The 18,002-nt window shown below is 50.0% G+C and overlaps 1 protein-coding gene across 1 annotated transcript; it reads right to left on the bottom strand.

Annotated features, from left to right (window-relative positions):
* Positions 1-214: 214 nt before the first annotated feature.
* LIMD1 (LIM domains containing 1) lies at positions 215-17,996 on the bottom strand. Its single transcript, XM_015854182.2, has 8 exons — positions 16,668-17,996; positions 12,375-12,476; positions 5,430-5,497; positions 4,986-5,048; positions 4,387-4,517; positions 3,362-3,413; positions 2,619-2,687; positions 215-1,745 (listed from the first exon to the last, which is right to left on the bottom strand). The coding sequence occupies exons 1-8, from the start codon at positions 17,770-17,772 to the stop codon at positions 1,608-1,610; spliced, it is 1,728 nt and encodes a 575-aa protein (XP_015709668.1). The 5' UTR covers positions 17,773-17,996; the 3' UTR covers positions 215-1,607.
* Positions 17,997-18,002: the final 6 nt, after the last annotated feature.

Consider the following 18,002-nt stretch of genomic DNA (forward strand, 5'->3'; position numbering starts at 1 on the left):
CTGCTCTTTTTTTCCCCCCATTTTCTACTCTCCCGTATTTTTTCCCCGAGCCCAAGCCAGGAGCGCTGCCCCATCCCCTGCGGCCTCCATCCGAGCCCAGGGGCTGCTCGCAGCTGCCGCGGGTTAACCCAGGGCTAAAGCTCACCCCGCTCCCACAAGCTCTGTGTGAAGGCCGGAGCAATGAGACCTTAGGAAACACCACTCTGAGCACCGCTTCGCAGTACTGTCTTTAATCACTGAAATCACACGGGCCAGGCCGCTGCTGCCGGCCTACATGTAGTATAAACACCCAGCGGCACCAACAGAGCTGTGCTGAGGTGCCTTCAGAACCATGAACCCCGACACTCGGTTCTCCACAGCTTCACACCGTCACTTCCAGTGCTCAGTACATACAGGAGGGGAGCGTTCACACTTAATAATTTACACAGCGCCTCACACCTGGAAGTAGGACAGCCCGCATCTCCTGGTGCTGGGGAGCAGGGGGAGGCTGTCACAGTAACCAGACACTGCGTGAAAGCGGAGGCCAAACTTTCCACTGCTTTGCAGGAGGCTCCTGTGAGACACTGCACTGCAAACTGGGGCTGTATGACAGACAAAAAGAGCCAAACTCTCCAGCCCCTTGCTCCGATAAGTTGATATTATTAATGTGAGCAAATCTGTTTATAGTGTTATAGTGGCTGGACCGATGTGAGTCCAGGTTGTGGGACTGGACTCTAAATCCCACTGTAACAAAGCCTTTAGAATCATCTTGAGCTCGTTCCCAGAGCTCTAAATAAGCACCACTATAAAATGGCTTTGTGCTGAGCAAACACTAAGGAGCGGCCAGGCCGGGGCTGAGCTGTGGGCACAAACCATGCAAACACCAGTCAAATATCTTTACATAGAGAACTTCATTTCCAAAGTGAGCTCTGAGAGCAAGAGCAGGGATGGATTTCCCTCGCATCCATACTAACAGCATCCCAGCCGTTCCAAACATGCACACCGTGGCAAAGCAGATGGGCCCCTGTGTGTTGCTGTGACATTAGAGCAGCAGCTCACATCCAGTCACCACAGTGGCTTAGCCCAGCTCGTTTCAGTTTCTCATTGTGTTCAAAATGGGATACTGTCAGAGGTTGTGCTTGGAGAGCTGGTGCTTCTACAGCCACACCTGATATACCAGAGTTCAGGGAATTCAGGGGGAGCTCTTAGCACACTGTTTTGCAAAGACTCCTTTATTTTCCTTTCCTAAAATATTACTAAGAGAGTGTCTTAATCCTCCTATTAATAATTCGACGTCCTTTGGAGAGTGTGATGAAATGTGCTTGTCAGGAATCACTTAGTAGGTTGATGGAACATTCCCAGCAGGCAGGCCAGCCTCTGGCCTTTTAATTGTGCATGGCATCATCTGAGTTCGTTGGCATGACAGCAAGTTGTGCTTTCACTGAAGAAGTTTCCAATACGAGCCCAAAAGAACCTCCAAGTAGCAGAAAAAGGCACATAAGAATAAACCAATCAGTTTAGATAAACATGCCATGTTCCTGGTCAAGGAGACAGAGTTCGGTACAGGAAATCAACGGAGGGTGGGGAGAGGGCGATCACAAAACAAACACAGTTGTCAGCCACGTCGGCTAGTAGTGATGCTGGTACACAGCTGCTGGGGTTGTGCCATTCTCTATGTGTTTCAGATGACAGGAGTGACAAAGCAAATGGTCATCCAGAGGGTAACAGCGATGGCCATCTTCGTCGTTCAGTTCCATCCCACAGTCCTGCAGGGAGAGGTCATACAAATTTAATTAGACTGTGTTTATCACCCAGTGTCAACTGGGGTCTGTCTTGCAGGAGAATGTCATGACAGGGACAGTAGCTCCTCATAAGCAGCTCCTTCCTAATAAGTTCAATATTTGTTAAGAGCAGGAAAGCAGCTGACATAGGCATTTTGAAGGGCAGCCTTGTATACACAGGTCTTAACTAGTTAGACTAACTAAGCTTTATTTCTTAATGAGTTACATCCCTTTGTGTTTTAAACGTACTCAAGTTTCCTTACGCTCTCAGGTAGGATTTGCCACTTTGCATTCAATTAATTGCAGTTGTACTGATGTGAAACTCACCTGCAGTCAGGGTTTCTTTCCACTGCACTATGAGCACAATGACAGGAGACACGTACATATTGTAATTGATGTTACATAACAACGAAGGCTCTCTGGGATGTCCGCCATGAATATTTAAAAGCTCACATCTCTTGAGATTTATGTGGCAGACGTATTTCCTCCCCTTACCACTGACCGCACATTCACTTCATTTCTAAGTGTAGATAACTTACACCAGACAGGATCACTCATCACCTTAGCATTTCTGAACAGCCCAGCCTGGAAACCAGATACACTAATGTGATCTGGAGCTCAGGGCTTTCAAAGAGCAGCAAGAGAACCTTACTGATTCACTACATCTCCTTCATTAACAAATAAACTGGATAGCAAGCGAACTGACAACTGGACTTTTGTCTGCCATTAATATTAAAGGATTTCAGAATGCAAGGTCTGAATTGCTCATATACAGCACTGGAAGGGAGGAGATTCTAAACATAAAAGCTATTATCACTTTTAAGCACGCACTACTCCCCCAGAAAGCTGCTGACCTACCTCGCAGTGATAACATTCCACGTGGTAATCCTTGTCCATAGACACAACCCGAATGGTCTCATCAGACCCCTGTAAGCATTCAAGCAAATGAGAAGAAATGACAGAGGATTACAGGGGATCAGACACACGCACTCTGCAGATTGGTTCTTGTAACAATACCAGCGTTGAACAAGTGCATTTTGGCCAGTGGTTGGAAATCACAAATAAATCCTGCCACCTACAGTCATTTTTACACTGAAGCTTCATCACTGGTTGACTGCTGATATCCTCTAAAGCATTAACATCAGGAACGTAGAATTCTCTCTGCCTACGGGTCGCATCTATCCTAAAACATGCATTGATGATCAGACAGTTTCAATATATCACATTTCTCGGCACTTTAAATCGGCTTTGACAAAGACCCATCTCCAGATATGACAATGAGTCAGTCCCAGAGGGCGAACACATGAGCACCACCACCATTTTCTGATGTGAAGGAAAGGTAGCCCTGCACAATGCTAACAACAGAATACTAGTGCAGAAGGCAATAAAGTAGCCTGGCTCAAGGGGAATAGGCTGTGTTACCAAACAAAGGAAGGCTCACATCTCAAGGGCAGTGTATGAGCGTCATGTAAAAGTGGAAGTAATTGTCTCTCTGCATCCAGAAGGACACTCATCTTGACGTGGGGTCAAGAGTGGAAGAGAGCAAGACCTGAGACATAATGCTTTCTCTTCAGAAGGGATAAGTGATAAAAGGTTCTCACCTCAGAGGGCAGAATGGGAAGCCCACACGCTGCACACTTTGGAGCTAAAACTCTGCAAGAGGAACAAGAAATTGAAGGCGAGTTATACATCCGCATAAAAAGAGAGGCTTCCATAGGAAAGCTTAACATCTCAAGACCACAAATTCAATTAGGATTGATTTACACTGTAAAATTCCTGGCTGTTATTAAGAAATTTGGAAGAGAGAATGAGGACAAAGTGAGCAGAACTGGCTTCAGAAAAGGGTATAAAAACAATGAGTTGCCTTGCACCACAGCAGGAAATTTCAGAGAAAACACTAAGGGTTTTAACCCTGCTGGATTCCTCAAGGCCTTGTTCAGAAAGTAAATGAAGTTGCAGGGAAATAAGTATCGTTTCAGAACAACAGTGACACACAAAGCACAATATAAAACAATTCCAGGGGCTGTTTGAGTAATACTTATTATCTGTCTGCCCAGGAAACAGGAGCATGTTAGCCAAACAGGCACTCCAAATGTCTGCTGCTCTAATCCCAGAACCACTAGCTAATAGCAGAGCTCTTCTATTTCACTGTCTAAACAAGTGATTTTTCAAGTGGATTCATTAGTCGTGTAATTTAAAGCTGGATAAAGTTTGCTTTGGACGTTCAGAGGTGATTTCTAAAAACATTCTTTGAAACTCAGCCCTGCAGCTACTCCAGAGCAGGTTGCATTGACTTTTCTGTCTTCCTTCAATGCAGACTAATGTCTTACATCACCGAACACTTCATGAGCACTATTTCTCACCTACCTCAAAGACCACAGAACACACTCTGCTTTGCAGAAGGTGCAGCTTAAGCCTGGGGGTTAAGTGACTTCCTCAAAGTTACATGGAAAGTCAATGGCAGGGCAAGAGGAGAGGCATTGGTAACTCATAGGATTTAGCCCCATCCTCAAACTCCTGGCTTCTAATTCTGTGTCTGTTTCACTGATCTATACTTCCTAATTAGCTGAAAAGCTAAATTAGAGGCTTGCTGATTGTGTCTCCTCTGATGTTATTTTGTCCTTACTTGTGGTAATCTCTGACACAGTAGATTTTGTTTTCAGTGTCCACAGTGAATGGGACACCATCCAGACACTCGTTGCAGACCACACATCGGAAACAGCCCGGATGATATGATTTCCCCAGAGCCTGCAGGATCTGCAACAAACCAGGAGACAAGAAGCACGTGAACAGTCAATATGGGTGAAATAACACACTCATAGCTTTGCATCAGACACTGCTGCATGAATTGACTACTGGACAGACAGGTTAGCAGAGCACGGCTGATACCCCACAGCAAGAGAGCACTGCAGAGCCTCTCCTTTCTGCACAGGATTATGAAAACTCTGCCCAGAGAAGCCCAGAAGGGGACAAAAAACCCCAGCTGGCACCATTTGCACTGAAAACAGGGAGAGCAAAGTCCTTGCATCACATGCAGCAGGATGCCAGCTTTGCTTTCCTGCAAAAGCCAACAAAAGGCTTAGCGGATTTTCTTTCTGCTCCCCAGCTCACACCAGGCAGAGCAGCAAATGACAACAGACAGCACCAGTTATCAAAATGTTTTGCTGCTGGTACGTTCTTCTAAAAAGCCGTGGGATTCTTTTACCTAAAGCAATAATCACTTACCATGTCCATTATCAAATGACCACAAATGAAACACCTGTCAGCTGACTGCTGGAAACCAGAGTACTGCAAGGACAAAAAAGAAGTGGCTTAACATTTCACAGGGCTAGCAGAGCATAAGCAATAGCATATTGTAGGGCATTATTTGCTTGGCCTTTTCCTGTACTCCTTACACAAACTAAACTTTCCACTATTTCTACTTTGCTTTGGGTTCTGCACTGTGACACCACGGCCTCCCACTCAGCTACTTGCAGTGCCACATGTGGGCAGCTACTGCATCTCAGAGCTGGCCAACTTGCTCTACCTGGTCTGCTGGTGTGCACAGGAGAAGGGCCAGGCTGTGCAGGAGCTGTGCAAAACACAGGCAGAGCCACCAAGGAGAAAGGCTGTGTGTCTCCCATGGAGGCTGAGACATGGTGGGGCCACAAGGGTCAGCTGTGTGCTTACCAGGAAATCTTCCTCACAGAACACCTTTCCATTGACGAAATAAAAGGCTTTTCCTCTCAGCTTCCGACCTAAGGGAAAGAAAACACAGGCAGAAGAGAAAGGTCAATAGAGAGCAAGGAGAAAATGTGAATGGAAAATGGGCACTGAGAAGTGATAACTGAGAAGTGACCTGCAACAAGGATATCAGAACACAGAAGCCCTACAGCTGGAGCAGAGCCTCCACCTCCAGAATGTCCTCACAGAGACAAGATGACAGTCTTCCAAGAAGGGAATGTACATGTGGGGAAGATCTATATTTACTACACCTTCTGTGTTTATGCTTTGCACCTGCATTCTGTTTTCAGTTCCACATAACTATGGTAATACAGCTCCCACTGCTACTCCTAAATGGAGGCCTCAGCTGGCTTGTCTACAGATGTGGAAGATAGAAGATTTGGACTCACTTCTCAGTGCTTTAGGACTGTGTGGCAGCCTTCGACCAGTAGTCACGGTGGCTGCTGAACATTAAGAAAAGGGAGAAGCTAAGCAGAGTTCCTTCATTAAATTAAAGCTTTTGCCATCTGCTGTCTACACCAGAGGGCACTCTCTGGCCAGGAAACACTTCATGATGTTACACAGGAGGCTCCAGAGCAGCTCCAACTTTTGGCAGCGAGCTCAGAAACATTTAACTTCGATCTTAAATTATGTGATAGCGTGGGCTCTGCTGATCTTCCCAACTGCCTTCCCACCTGTATGCAACATCTCTCCTTAAAGACAAGTGTGCAGTGGTGAGGGAACACACACATGGAGCTGCAGGATGAAGGTATTTCTTTGGGCAGCAGCCCCAACACTGGTGTGTGAGCAGCAGTCATCCAGCAGAGTAGCTGCTGCACCATTCCTCTATGGTGACAAAAGAAGCATTTATGAGGCTTCCTGCACCCGGTGTATTTTTAACCTGGTGACATTCAAAGGTCCAGACTGACGGCGACAGGCCTTTGGAGAAGCCACTGCAGCCAGTGCTGCGCAGTCCTTTGATCAACACAAACCACCGCCCTTTGATACACCTAGGAACACCACAGCATGATTTGTCTTTATCAGGAGCAACCGCTCTAATACATGTCCTACACTGCCAGCTCCTGCCTGCGTTTCATTTTCACTTCCTCCTGAACTGAGCTCATCTCTCACTGAAAGAAATCAGACAGTTGTAATTCTTCAGCGTTTCAACCCTCTCACCCACTCCCTTCCCCAGCAGGTAGTCTGAGCTGCATGCTTTTATGTTCTGCTCCCCCCCGGCCTGACCTACCTGGCTGCAGAGCCTCCAGCATGGCCTCAAGGTCACTCCAGCACCTTACTTCTTTTATATGAGCATGGAGGAAGTCCTCACAGTTTGCAGATGACACTAAGCTGAGTGGTGCAGTTGATACGGTAGAAGGAAGGGATGCCATCTAAAGGGACACCATCCAAAGGGACATAAGCGAGCTCAATAGATGGGCCCATATGGACCTAATGAAGTTCTGCAAGGCCAAATGCACTTGGGTCGAGCCAATCCCAGATACATATACAGACTGCGAGAACTCACTGAGAGCAGACCTGTGAAGGACTCGGGAGTCCTAGCAGATGAAAACCTTAACAAGAGCCAGCAGTATGTATTTATGGCCCTGGCCAACAGTATCCCAGGCTGTGTCAAAAGAGGAGTAGCCAGCAGGACGAGGGAGGGGATTGTCTCTCTCCTCTCTGCCCTTGTGAGGCCCTACCTGCAGTACTGCATTCAGGTTTGGCCCTTCAGCACAAGGAAAATGTAGATCTTTTGGAGGGGGTCCAGAGGAGAGCCTCACTTAGAGGCCAGCACACAGCCCAGCTCAGCTTTGACCAACAGGCAGGTAACCCAGTTCAGATCAAAGTCTCCGTGAACCCGTGGGCAGAAGGACAGGGAAACCTGTGCCAAGAGAGCAGCCCCGTTACCAGTTTCTCTCTCTCAACCGCATCAGCTGGACTGTAAAACTGAAAAACACCCTCTGCACTCTCACCAACATGTCAAGCAGTAAAAACAAAACTCAGAGGTAAAAAAAAACCATACCCAAGGCCTGAAAGCCAAAAACGTGCTTTGAAGCATACAGCAAAAGGTCAGCTGCCCATAACAGCAAAGCAACCACAGGCAAAGGCAGAAATGGCTCTTCAAGGGGAAACATTGCAAAACCACATAGGCCATATAACAGAGCAGCACCTCTTCTTCACTGATGGCAAAGCACTGTGAGAAGATATCTGAATGCTTCTACTTAAAGGGAACCCCAGCATTATTCTCTGAGACCTCCAGCACTGGTTTTTGATCCCATGCTCAGTCAATCTCTGCTCCAGAGACAGCTGCTGTGCTCCGCTCCCAATGCATATGCACTGGGCAGCGGGCAGTGCTCTCCTCCCAGCCCTGCACCAAAGGACAGATATATGCTGGGGACCTCAGGGCCGTGCCAAGCCCTCACAGCAGCACTGCCCTGGGATCTGGCCAGAGGAGGAACACGTAGCACTGCCCTGCCATGGCAGCTGCCCTGCATTTTCTCCTGCACACCAAGTGTGGCTGCTGTGCCGCAGGGGTTTGCACCAGTGAGCTGAGAGCTCAAAGTCGGTAAGAACAAAACAGCATTCAGATTGGAGCGGAAACAAGCGCTGATGCTGCTCTGTCTCCCAACAGCCTGTAGAGCTTGGCACGTCAGAATCTCTTCTGAGATTACTCCTGCTAAAAAATGCATCGTTTCCTGCACAGCCTATCACATGAGGATTTTATTAAAGGGATGCTGAGGGAGGATTCCTGGCAACACCTTACACTCCCCGCTTTGAAGCTCCACGTAGCTGTGCTTAAAAATCACTGCTACACGACTAATTAGCCCAAGCAGAGGGCGATGCTTGCGGTTAAACTGCTGCAATACCTCACTACCTTGTTTAGTAAATGACCCTTGATACCGCTGTGCACCACTACATTGTGAAATGCAGTCAGAGACAGCCAGCTGGTATTATTTCAAACTCTGCTGCTGGAACAGCAACCTGTCACCCTTACACAGACACCAGCAGAGATCTGAGCTTAAATAAAAGTCATGCAGGCACACCAAAGGTCAAACCCTGTCATCTGGCAACATGCAGATCTCCACTTCTCTGCAACAAGGGCACAAAACCTGGTTCTGCTGTAGGTTCTCCCATCTGCAGTTGAATGTCAAACCTTCACTCAGACCACCTTGCAGTCGGTTCTTTCTTTTTGGCTTCCGTGCTCGCCTACTGATTTCCTTCATAGTCATCTCTGACACTTCCCTTGCACGATTTTAGCTTTCAGATTTCCTCTGAGGACCCAGCGCCATGAGCACAAGAACCATGTGCTCCCAAGTGTATGGGGAGCAGAGCTGGAGCCGTCGGATCAGAGCCTGCCTGAGTCCTAGAAAGAAGTACTAAAACAAAACAGCAAGTTAAATGTCATTTATAAGGGCTCCTTCCTAGCTAAAAAGTAAATACCAGCACCTGGAAATACCTGTGTTCTTCAGTGTTCTGAGTGATTACGCAGAACCTTGAAAGGTTAATGCGTAACAAACCAACCGATGAATAAAAATGTTTGTCCAACAAACTGAAAGCAAAGCAATATGCAAGCAGAAGCCTCAGACCTGCAGGAAACAGCTGTCTGACTTCCGAGGGTGTTTTTTGAATCTACTTTCAGAACCTTCAGTAAGGCAGATATTATGCAGTGCCAGAGCAGCAGAGAGACCACATTTCTTCCCCCTCTCCCCCTCCACAGAAAGCTGCCCTGTTTGTGTGCCTGCCTTGTAATAAACAAGAAGATAAACGAGACTTTGATGCCAAAGTAATCATTCTAAATCTGTTGTTTTGACCTCTGAGCCAAATTTTCTGCATTACATGCCTGTGGCTCAGATAATACAGTTAGTTTTTTTCCTGACAACTGAACCCTGTCGCATATGTATAGCTCTGCTCTACCCATTGCTCTCTTCTACCACTTAACTCTGAAGGTACATACAGCAGGAAATAGAGGGTGCAGGCAATTGGGCACCAGGAGGCACTGGTGCACCCACCCCTTCAGAGCCACTCAGCTTTATCTGCCTGGGAAACCAAGGCACCATCTGGATACAAACCCAACTATGAACAAAATTAGAAATCCTTGCTAAACTGAAAACAGCAAGACAGAAGATATAAATATCTGGAGGACAATATGCTTTACCTTAATAGGTAATTTGGTGTATTTTATTTATTGGAGGGGAGATGTTCAGCGTTTCACCAGAGCATGGATTTTAGGATGGAAATCACAAGCAACCTTCACTTCTCAAAGGCAGCCTGCGCTGGATGCTGTCCAAGATGAACTCCACTTGACCCTCAGCACACTGCCTAACTACTTACTTTTCAGATAGAAAGCAGAGTTTCCACATGTGCTGCTTTGCAGCCAGGCAGACGACGCTGTCCAGACAAATGTATATTTTTCTGGCAGTTAGAAAAATCTCATCACATTTACCACAGCGGCTTCACGATGCACAGCACTGAAGGCACTTTACCCGTGATGAAAACCATTTCAATTTGTGCAGGGGGGGGTTTCCTCACAGTGGAAGTCACTCAAAGTCAGACTGGACAGGGCTCTGAGCACCTGATGTAGCTGTAGGTGTCCCTGTTCATTGCAGAGGAGCTGGACTAGGTGACCTCTAAGGGCTCCTTCCAACTCAAATGATAATGAAGGACTCGCAGGAGATGCCGGCAGGCTGACCCAAGCACTGAGCGCACAACAGCACGACAGTGAGAGCAGAGGCCGGAAAGAAGGGAGCAGCGCTCTCAGAAACGTGCAGCATTTGAAGTACATTTCCTTTTCTCTTTTACCAACAAATCGCCTGGGAGCAGCGAGGGAAGGGGAGAAGTCATTTCCTTGATCTGCACAGTATGGACTCTTTGTTATTGTGTGCCTGCCAGCAGCTGGACTGGGAAGGGAAGAAGCAAACACATCCCTGAAGGCACGATGTGCAACCTGGAGAGTGGACACTCAGCAGATTTCTGGCAATCTGCAGCTCTCTGGATTGTGGCCATTACTTAAGAACCGCTTTTTACCACAACATTCAGAGAAAAATCTTTCTGCCCATCCTTTGCAGCAGACAACCACTGCTGCCTGAAAGCACATGGAAAATAGCAGCAGACCCTGAGCATGGGTCAGATGGTAGCACTGCTCTCCCACAGGGATGTGCAATACTTTCTATTCAAAGAAACACTGTTATTACTCCTCCCAACCCTCTTCCTCCCCTCCACCCCCCCCCCCCCCCCCCCCCCACAGTGCCATCTTCCTATTTGAAAGCCCCAACACAGCTCCATAGAGATCACAGAATATCCTGATCTGGAAGGGACCCATAAGGACTGTGGAGACCAACTGCTGGCTCCACACAGGACCACCCAAAAATCAGATCACAGATGTTCCAGATCAGAGATGCTTCACTTATCCCTGGATAAGCAGGAAGTGTAGCTCTGCGCTGCTCAGCTCAGCTTCTTTCCATCCTTCTGGCCTTACCTGAAGCACAAAACATTTCATCCTGCACTGGAAAGCTCTGGAGAGGGTTGACTTTCAGAACAAGCAGCAAACAGTGTTTTTTTTTCAGCTCTCATTAACACACCTTGTTAGATACGGAAGAAAGCTTATTCTTAATCAAACATACAGAAAAAGAAGTGACCTCTAATACCTCTGCAACCACACATACGTCTATAGGGCTCAAGACAATAAAATCAGTTCTAAAAGAACACAAAGCGTTTGCTTCTAAAGCACCAAGTTGCACAGCTGTAATTTTAGACACATAACCCTGCTGCTGGGTTATTTGTCACAGGAGATCTGTGAGGAAGGGCAGCTTGGAGGCTGCTGGGACACAAATGGAGAATGGTCCCCGAAGCTGCAGCCAGGGATTCTCTCTGCAGGTTTCAAGTCAGCTCCTAAGACAGGATAAAGTGACAAGCTGCTGCTGCTGCTGAGCCTTTAGGGAAAATGCCATCCTATGCCAACACCCATTTTCTTGTCAGTTTTCCTGCCTCCAGCCAGATGACAGCAAAGCGCTGCGCTGGCAGCATAGGTGAGGCAGGGCAGTTGGTGCTGGACAGCTGGGAAATGAGCTGCAGTTCAAGGTTCAACTACTATTAGAGAGCACACACATCTTTCTATATTTAATCCTGCTTCACAGCTCCAAATAAAACACCAGGCCTTCCAGTCCTAATGAGTTTACACTTCTAAATACAACACGGGAGAAAAAAACCACAAAAGCTCATCTTGGAAAACCAAACTGATACATACACGAGCACCAGATGGATGATTATTATTTTTACCGCTGCCACATAGCTACGTTCCTAAAAATATGCTACTATAGCTCTAGGGTGAAACATAACAAAACTCAAAACCACCATCTTACAAAGGCAATTTGAAATAAGAAGCCTGGTTTCTCAACCCAGCTCCATAGCAAAACTCCTCTTATTTTATTTATTTATCTTTTCAAACGTGTGTTTTTTGGCAGTGGGGGATGGCAGCTAACAGGAAACTGGGCTGCCCACCACTGCTGCAAGCTGTCTGATGAGGTGGCACAACAGCTCTAAGGTCTGCCTGGACACCAAAAAGCCCTGAGTCCCAGTTAGGGCATCCTTACTGCCACTTTGAAACAAAGCACTCATATAAATAAGAAAATGTGTCTACAGTTGAGAGACAAAGGAATGAAAATAATCTCCCCACACACCAGAAAGCAGAAGACAGGCACAATTCAAAATATCTTTCCTAAATGCATTGCAGGAATCTATTCGAAACCAAACAGCGAGTGCTGCCACAAAGGCACACAGCTGCAGAAGCTTCCAGCTGGCAGACAAACGAATAACCGCATCCTTCTGTTTTCCCCCTGACACCAGAAAAACATTCACCAGAGGAACCCATTACAGGGCTGTGCTCGAGTGGCAACACCAGGCAGGGTTACTTACTGCAGGCTCCACAGGTGAAGCAGCCGTCGTGGTAGAGGTTGCCCATGGCTTGGCAGGCCTGGTTGGCTCCGTACACCCCTTTGCTGCACTTCACGCAGGTTCCTGCAAGAGATGGAGGAGAAGAGAGTTCAGGAGCAGGACTGAGGAGCACGCTGCTCCACATAGCGCTGGGTGCTTCAGTTGTGAGGGTCACCACACCTGCCCTGCACTGCTCGGCTGAGGAGCAGACACTGTGTACGTGACATGGGTGTCAGGACTCCTGAGAAATGCTGCCACTCAGGCCATCCAAACTGTGTCCTCAGTCCCAGACTCTTCTTACAATGAAATGTGGACAGGAAGGAGCCGTGCTAGGGCTCCCAACATATCAGGCCATACGGGCAGGACAGCCTCCTGGAGATCCTTAGTCATGCTGCTTTGCTGCTCTTGGGTATCGCATGCGCCACAGCAATCGGAAAGGTCTCGTCAGAGCTGGGGAGAAAACAACTGGGGAGCAGTGCTGGAAATAGCACCCATGCTGGCAGCCCAGGTTTGGTTTGCAGTCTCTTCCCACTGCCAGGACACTACCCCAAGCCCTGCTATGCCTGGAGCTTGAGCCCACACCAACCACAGCCTCCAGGGAGGTTGCGGAGGATGGGAAGCTGCTCTGTTTTGGCCACATTGGACCTGAGGGGAAAGGCTGGCCTGGCCAGAGGCCCACCCCCACATGGATCGGCATGAGGCTTGTGGAACATGCTCTTTTCAAACTAAGCAGATTTATCTCCGGTATCTATTGAAAGAAACACTTTAAGAAGGCAAATATGATCAGCAATGAAAGATGAGATAAATCATGCAAGCATTACCACGAAAAAAAGAAAGGCAAGATAAGAAAAAGTTGGCTTTTTGCACGCCTGTGTTCTCTCCCAGGCATGCGGGATCAGCTCCAGCCCAACAGTTGTGCAATGCCCCGGCACAGAAGCGAAGGCCAGCTCACACAGCTCCCTTCTGACTGCAGCAGCGCAGAGCTGTGAGCGGAAAAACTGCAGGTTCTGCTGCTTAAAAGCTTCTTTCCATGACATCCACCAAGCTTTCCAGAGAAATGACGTGTTGGATGTGCCTCCATTTTTCCCCCCTCTGTGCCAGGGAGCAGCAGCTGCAGAAAATTATCCGTGTGCTCTGTGTATGAGGAGCAATGAGCTCCCTTCCATCCATCCTGTGCCTGTCCCATTGAGGCTGTGGAAGGCAGGCAGTGGCTGTGTGCAGCCCAAGGGGACTGATGGCCTGGCCATATCCTGCGGCTGCCCAACATCTGCCATCCATACCCACCCCTCAGCTGCCCCATGCCCCTCTCCCTTCTGCTGCCCCTCTTCCATCTTGTGTTTAACCCTCCTGTTCACTATTTAGCCCTCCTGAGACACAGAAATTAAAGACAAGGAATGCAAGGCCTTGGTTACTTCACCACTCTTACATCAGTTTGAGCAGACAGCCCCCCAGTATCAGGCCCCCAGGCTCATGTGGCATTACAGGGGAAGAACAAGAGGTCTGTCCCGCAGCACTGGGGAGGTGAGCCTGGAGCACATGCGCAGCGCCCAGAAATTCACACTCGAGTGCACCGGCAGAAAGGCAGCCGGATCTGGAAAGGGCACGGGATGCAAACTGCTGATTTCAGTCCAATTTCTGCTGGTCGGGCAGCTCAGCCCAAGCAACAAAGAAGCCTCTGTTCCCTGTCACATCGGACGTGTCACGTGAAAGGCGATGAGCCCCCAGGGCACAGCATCCCTGTGTCCAGGGAGCCAGAGCCCATCGCTGCCAGCAGCAAGCAGTGTGGCTGCAGGGAAAGGCTACCAGATACCCAACCTATCTGTCCATCTGTCCAGGATGTCAGTCCCTGCCCCAAAGCTCAACGAGTGGACTGTGCTCCCACAGGACTCAAAGACTTTAAATGAGTTTCCTCTGAGCACTGCTATGCCACATTTGCTGGGAGGTACACACTGCATCCTGCTCACTAAAAACTCAACACAAAGGCAGACGAACAGAAGGAGGTTGAATTTACACTGCAGGACACCTGCTTGTATTTGGAAGAACACCCTGAGCCTGTACACCAACACCTCCAGGATCACCTTTCAGTCTGCCTGGGCACACCACAGCCAACCACAAGTGCAGCCTTTGGGCCCCAAAGTCAACTCCCACCTTGTGCAGGGAGGGGATGTGTGAAGTCTTTAAATCACACCATTTCCAAAACCCAGTGCCACCTCCCTGTGGCTCACCGTAACCTCGTCACCTCTACACAAGACCCCACAGTCAGCACGGAGGGAACATGGCCTTCCTACACACTGCATGCCTCTGCAAGCTGCTATTCCCTGCCAAGCAACCTCATGTCCCATAGTGCTGGTTCAAGACCTGAATGAAACTGAGCACCTGGAAAACAGGGCAGCCTGGCCCCCTCATCTCTTAGTACCATCGCTGACATTGTTACTCATAGCGATGAAGTACCCAAAGAACCACAAGGTTGATAAATGTAATTTTTTTGCCCTATCTTCGCATGAAGCGTGGAACCTCAGCTGCACACAGTGCTGGTAAAGCACAAAATGCCACCAAACTCCTCTGAGACATTTAAAGTACCCTACAGCGATGTGCCAAGACAATGTGATCTTCAGTGCAAAGCAACTGAGACTCCTTATGACTTTCATCCCCACTGCAACAGCATCCTGGCTGGGATATCTACTGATCTCTGTCTGACCTCCTTCTTCTTCTTTCTTTCCTTTTGTTGGAGACTTTTGCTTTACAGACCCAGCTGAGCTCCCATGAGGAGTGCTGCGGCGTGCTCCCAACACAATGCACAACACCAGCTCTACTGCTCACACAGCTTCCAAGCGGAGCTGCTGCACTTGTGACTGGTTCCACCCACCTGTATGCACTGGGGCTCCGGGTCCAAATGGGACTTGAGCTGCTCACCTACAGCTCTGCATCTACTGAGGGAAAGAAACTTGTGGCTGTGTTGAGCAGATGGCTGCTGGATGCTGAGGGGGCAACCCAGTGCTCTGCTGCCAAACGAGATGTGTGAGGTCCTGTTAACGTACCTGCAGCATATCAGCTCTGCTGTGAGCAATAAAGAAGGAAGTCAAAACTTTGCTCATGATAAATACCTGATCCAGGCAGAGAAGGACCAACAGAGCGTGCCTCCAGGCTGCGGCGAGCCAGTAACACAGCAGGGCACATCACTTTTCTGCCAGGGGACAGAAACCTATCTGCCTGCCACAAAGCTCAACTCCATCTCATGCCCTGAGATAAACAATCACAGCAAAGCCCTCTGCAGGCGAATGTACTGCTCCATGCCAAGAAACACACTTACTATGCAATCTGCAACTAAACACTCAGCGTGCCTTCAGCTGCGCCCACCCTGCTGCTGAATCACAGAGCAGCAGCAGAAGGGAACGCTCGCTTCAGCCATGACTTTTTGCCATGTGTGGTATTAAACCAGTTTGGTAGCATGCTCTTGTTCTCCTCACATGTAAGCGGTCTCTTTCCATCACAAAGTACCAACACAAACCTGTTGGCCTGCCAGAGCTTTTGGTCCACAAGTCAACTGTTCCTCCCAAGTACTTACAGCCCACTCATCATTTGAAAGCCAATGAGAACTGACACCTGGGGCAAAGAAAATCTGCTGACTGCAGGAAACCCTCCTATCCAAAGCGCTTCTCTCTGAGTGTGCAGTCAGCTCCTTCAGGGCCATTCCAGAAGCAGCTCCCTTGCAGCTCACACATCCAAGGACCACTGCATCACAGCCACGTGTGGGAGCCTCCAGGGCAAGTACTGCTGAGCACTCATCCTCCTGTAGGCCTGGTTACCCCCATGGCCTCCTGTGGGCCCAGCCACATTCCTGCCCCACATGGCACGTAGGTGTGATGCCATCCTGCTCCTTGGCAGGCTCCTTTCCATCCAAACGTGCTCAGGTAACATATTTTGAGCACGTGAAAAATGGTGAACGTTGTGAAGAGAAGAACCTTCTGAAGGGAAGAAGTTCCCAGCCAGCAAAGGTGGACACTTCCAAAGGCTCCAGGCTGGTGCTCAGCGCTGTCCTCTCATGGCTGCTGCACTATCTGCGCTATGAAACTTAAAGATTAAGAAGAAACAAACATTGAAACAAGAGTTTCCTCTACCTGTGATGAGTAATGGTTATATGAAAGAAACTGAAAAGCCATAACCCAGCAGCAGCAATACTGACACACAATGTGAAGGCATGAACCTGCCAGCACACACAGCAAGGAGCCACCTCACACCTAGGCACGCACCACGTCCTATCACAACTGTGCTTACCAAAGTAGTCAGCCTTGGGCCGCGCATCCATCTCCTGCTCCAGGCGCTGAGTGAGTGCTTCCAGCTTCAGCTCAGCTGCAGACGGCCCCTGCTCTGGCTGCTGGAGGGTCTGGCAGGGCAACTTCACCTTGGCCACGCCGCAGCCCTCCTGGTGCCCGCTGTCAGGATGGAGACTGCTCGTGCCCTCCTTGAAAGGCTGCTTTGGTGCATCTGAAGTCAACGGCCCACGTGCTGCTGCCAAGTGTGAGGTACCCAGCTCGGGGCCGCCGTTGGGCCGGTGGTTGTGGCCATGGGCCACAAAATGACTGGTGGGACTGGGGTGGACGCCAGCTTGCTGGTAGTCTATGCTGGGCCCCCCAGGAGCAGAGCTGGGTGGGAAGGGCCGTGAGCCGCCCTGGTACCACAGCTGGCCGCCATCTGTGGTTGGCCCATCCACGCCGGCCTGTGGCCCACAGGGCTCGGTGAGGGCCAAATGCCCGGGGCTGGGCTGTGCCGCAGAGGCTGAGAAGGAGGACCTGTGCTGCAGAGCAGCTGCTGGCGCCCCATCTGAGGGACCTGCAGGGCCACGCACCTGTGAGAAGGAGGAGGACCTCTGCCCGGCTGGCTTCAGCTCTTGGCCCTGGCTGCTCCTCCTGCTATCACCACCGTTCTCCTGAGGGTCTCCACGAAGCTCCGCTTCCCAGCTGCGCCGCCCAGCCTGGGAGCTGGGGGACGGTGGTTCCCCAGGCACGGGGAAGGCTCTGCAGGTGCCTGTTCGCCCGCTGCCAGGGCCCTCAGCTGCCACCTGGGGCAGCGGGCTGGTGGGTGAGCCCAGGGGCGGCTTGGCACCACGAGGTGCGGGCAGGCCGGGCCGTGGTGCACCCAAACCAGCCCCACCATTGAGGGAAGCGGTGGCCATCAGCATCTCCTGCTGCTGCTGCTGCTGCTGCTGCTGGAGGTGGATTTTGGCCATCTTGGTGGCAAAGACCCGCCGGGTCTCCTCGAACTCCGGGTTGTTGCCAGCCGCTCTGTCCACTCGAAAGAGCCCGTCCTTGGATGCCTCGTACATGTTGAGGTCCTCGATGAACTTGCTGGCCTCCAGGCCCAGGTCGTCGTACTTGTCCATCCTGCCCCGCTCTCCGGCTGCTGCCACCACCACACGCCGGGGACGCGCTGTGCGGGGCGGGCTGTCGGCCCGGCTCAAGTTTCTTTCTCCCCTCTTTCCCGTCCCTCTTCCCGCAGCGCAGAGGACGCGAAGCCGGAGCTCTCGGCGGCGGCAGAGTCACGGCGCGGCCCCGGCTGCCTCCCGCCGCTGCCAGTCCCGCCCGCCGTGCCGGGGGCGGGGGCCGGGGCCGG

This window comes from Coturnix japonica, chromosome 2, assembly GCF_001577835.2.
Source record: "Coturnix japonica isolate 7356 chromosome 2, Coturnix japonica 2.1, whole genome shotgun sequence".
Taxonomy (NCBI): Eukaryota; Metazoa; Chordata; class Aves; order Galliformes; family Phasianidae; genus Coturnix; species Coturnix japonica.

What these genes read in the sequence shown, in the direction of transcription:
- LIMD1 (XM_015854182.2), bottom strand. Translation starts at nt 17,772, where the DNA reads ATGGACAAGTACGACGACCTGGGCCTGGAGGCCAGCAAGTTCATCGAG. An exon ending in GTCATTTGATAATGGACATG is followed by an intron (nt 4,518 to 4,985) that starts GTAAGTGATTAT and finishes GGTTTGTTGCAG; the next exon opens with ATCCTGCAGGCTCTGGGGAA. An exon ending in TGTGTCAGAGATTACCACAA is followed by an intron (nt 3,414 to 4,386) that starts GTAAGGACAAAA and finishes TTCCTCTTGCAG; the next exon opens with AGTTTTAGCTCCAAAGTGTG.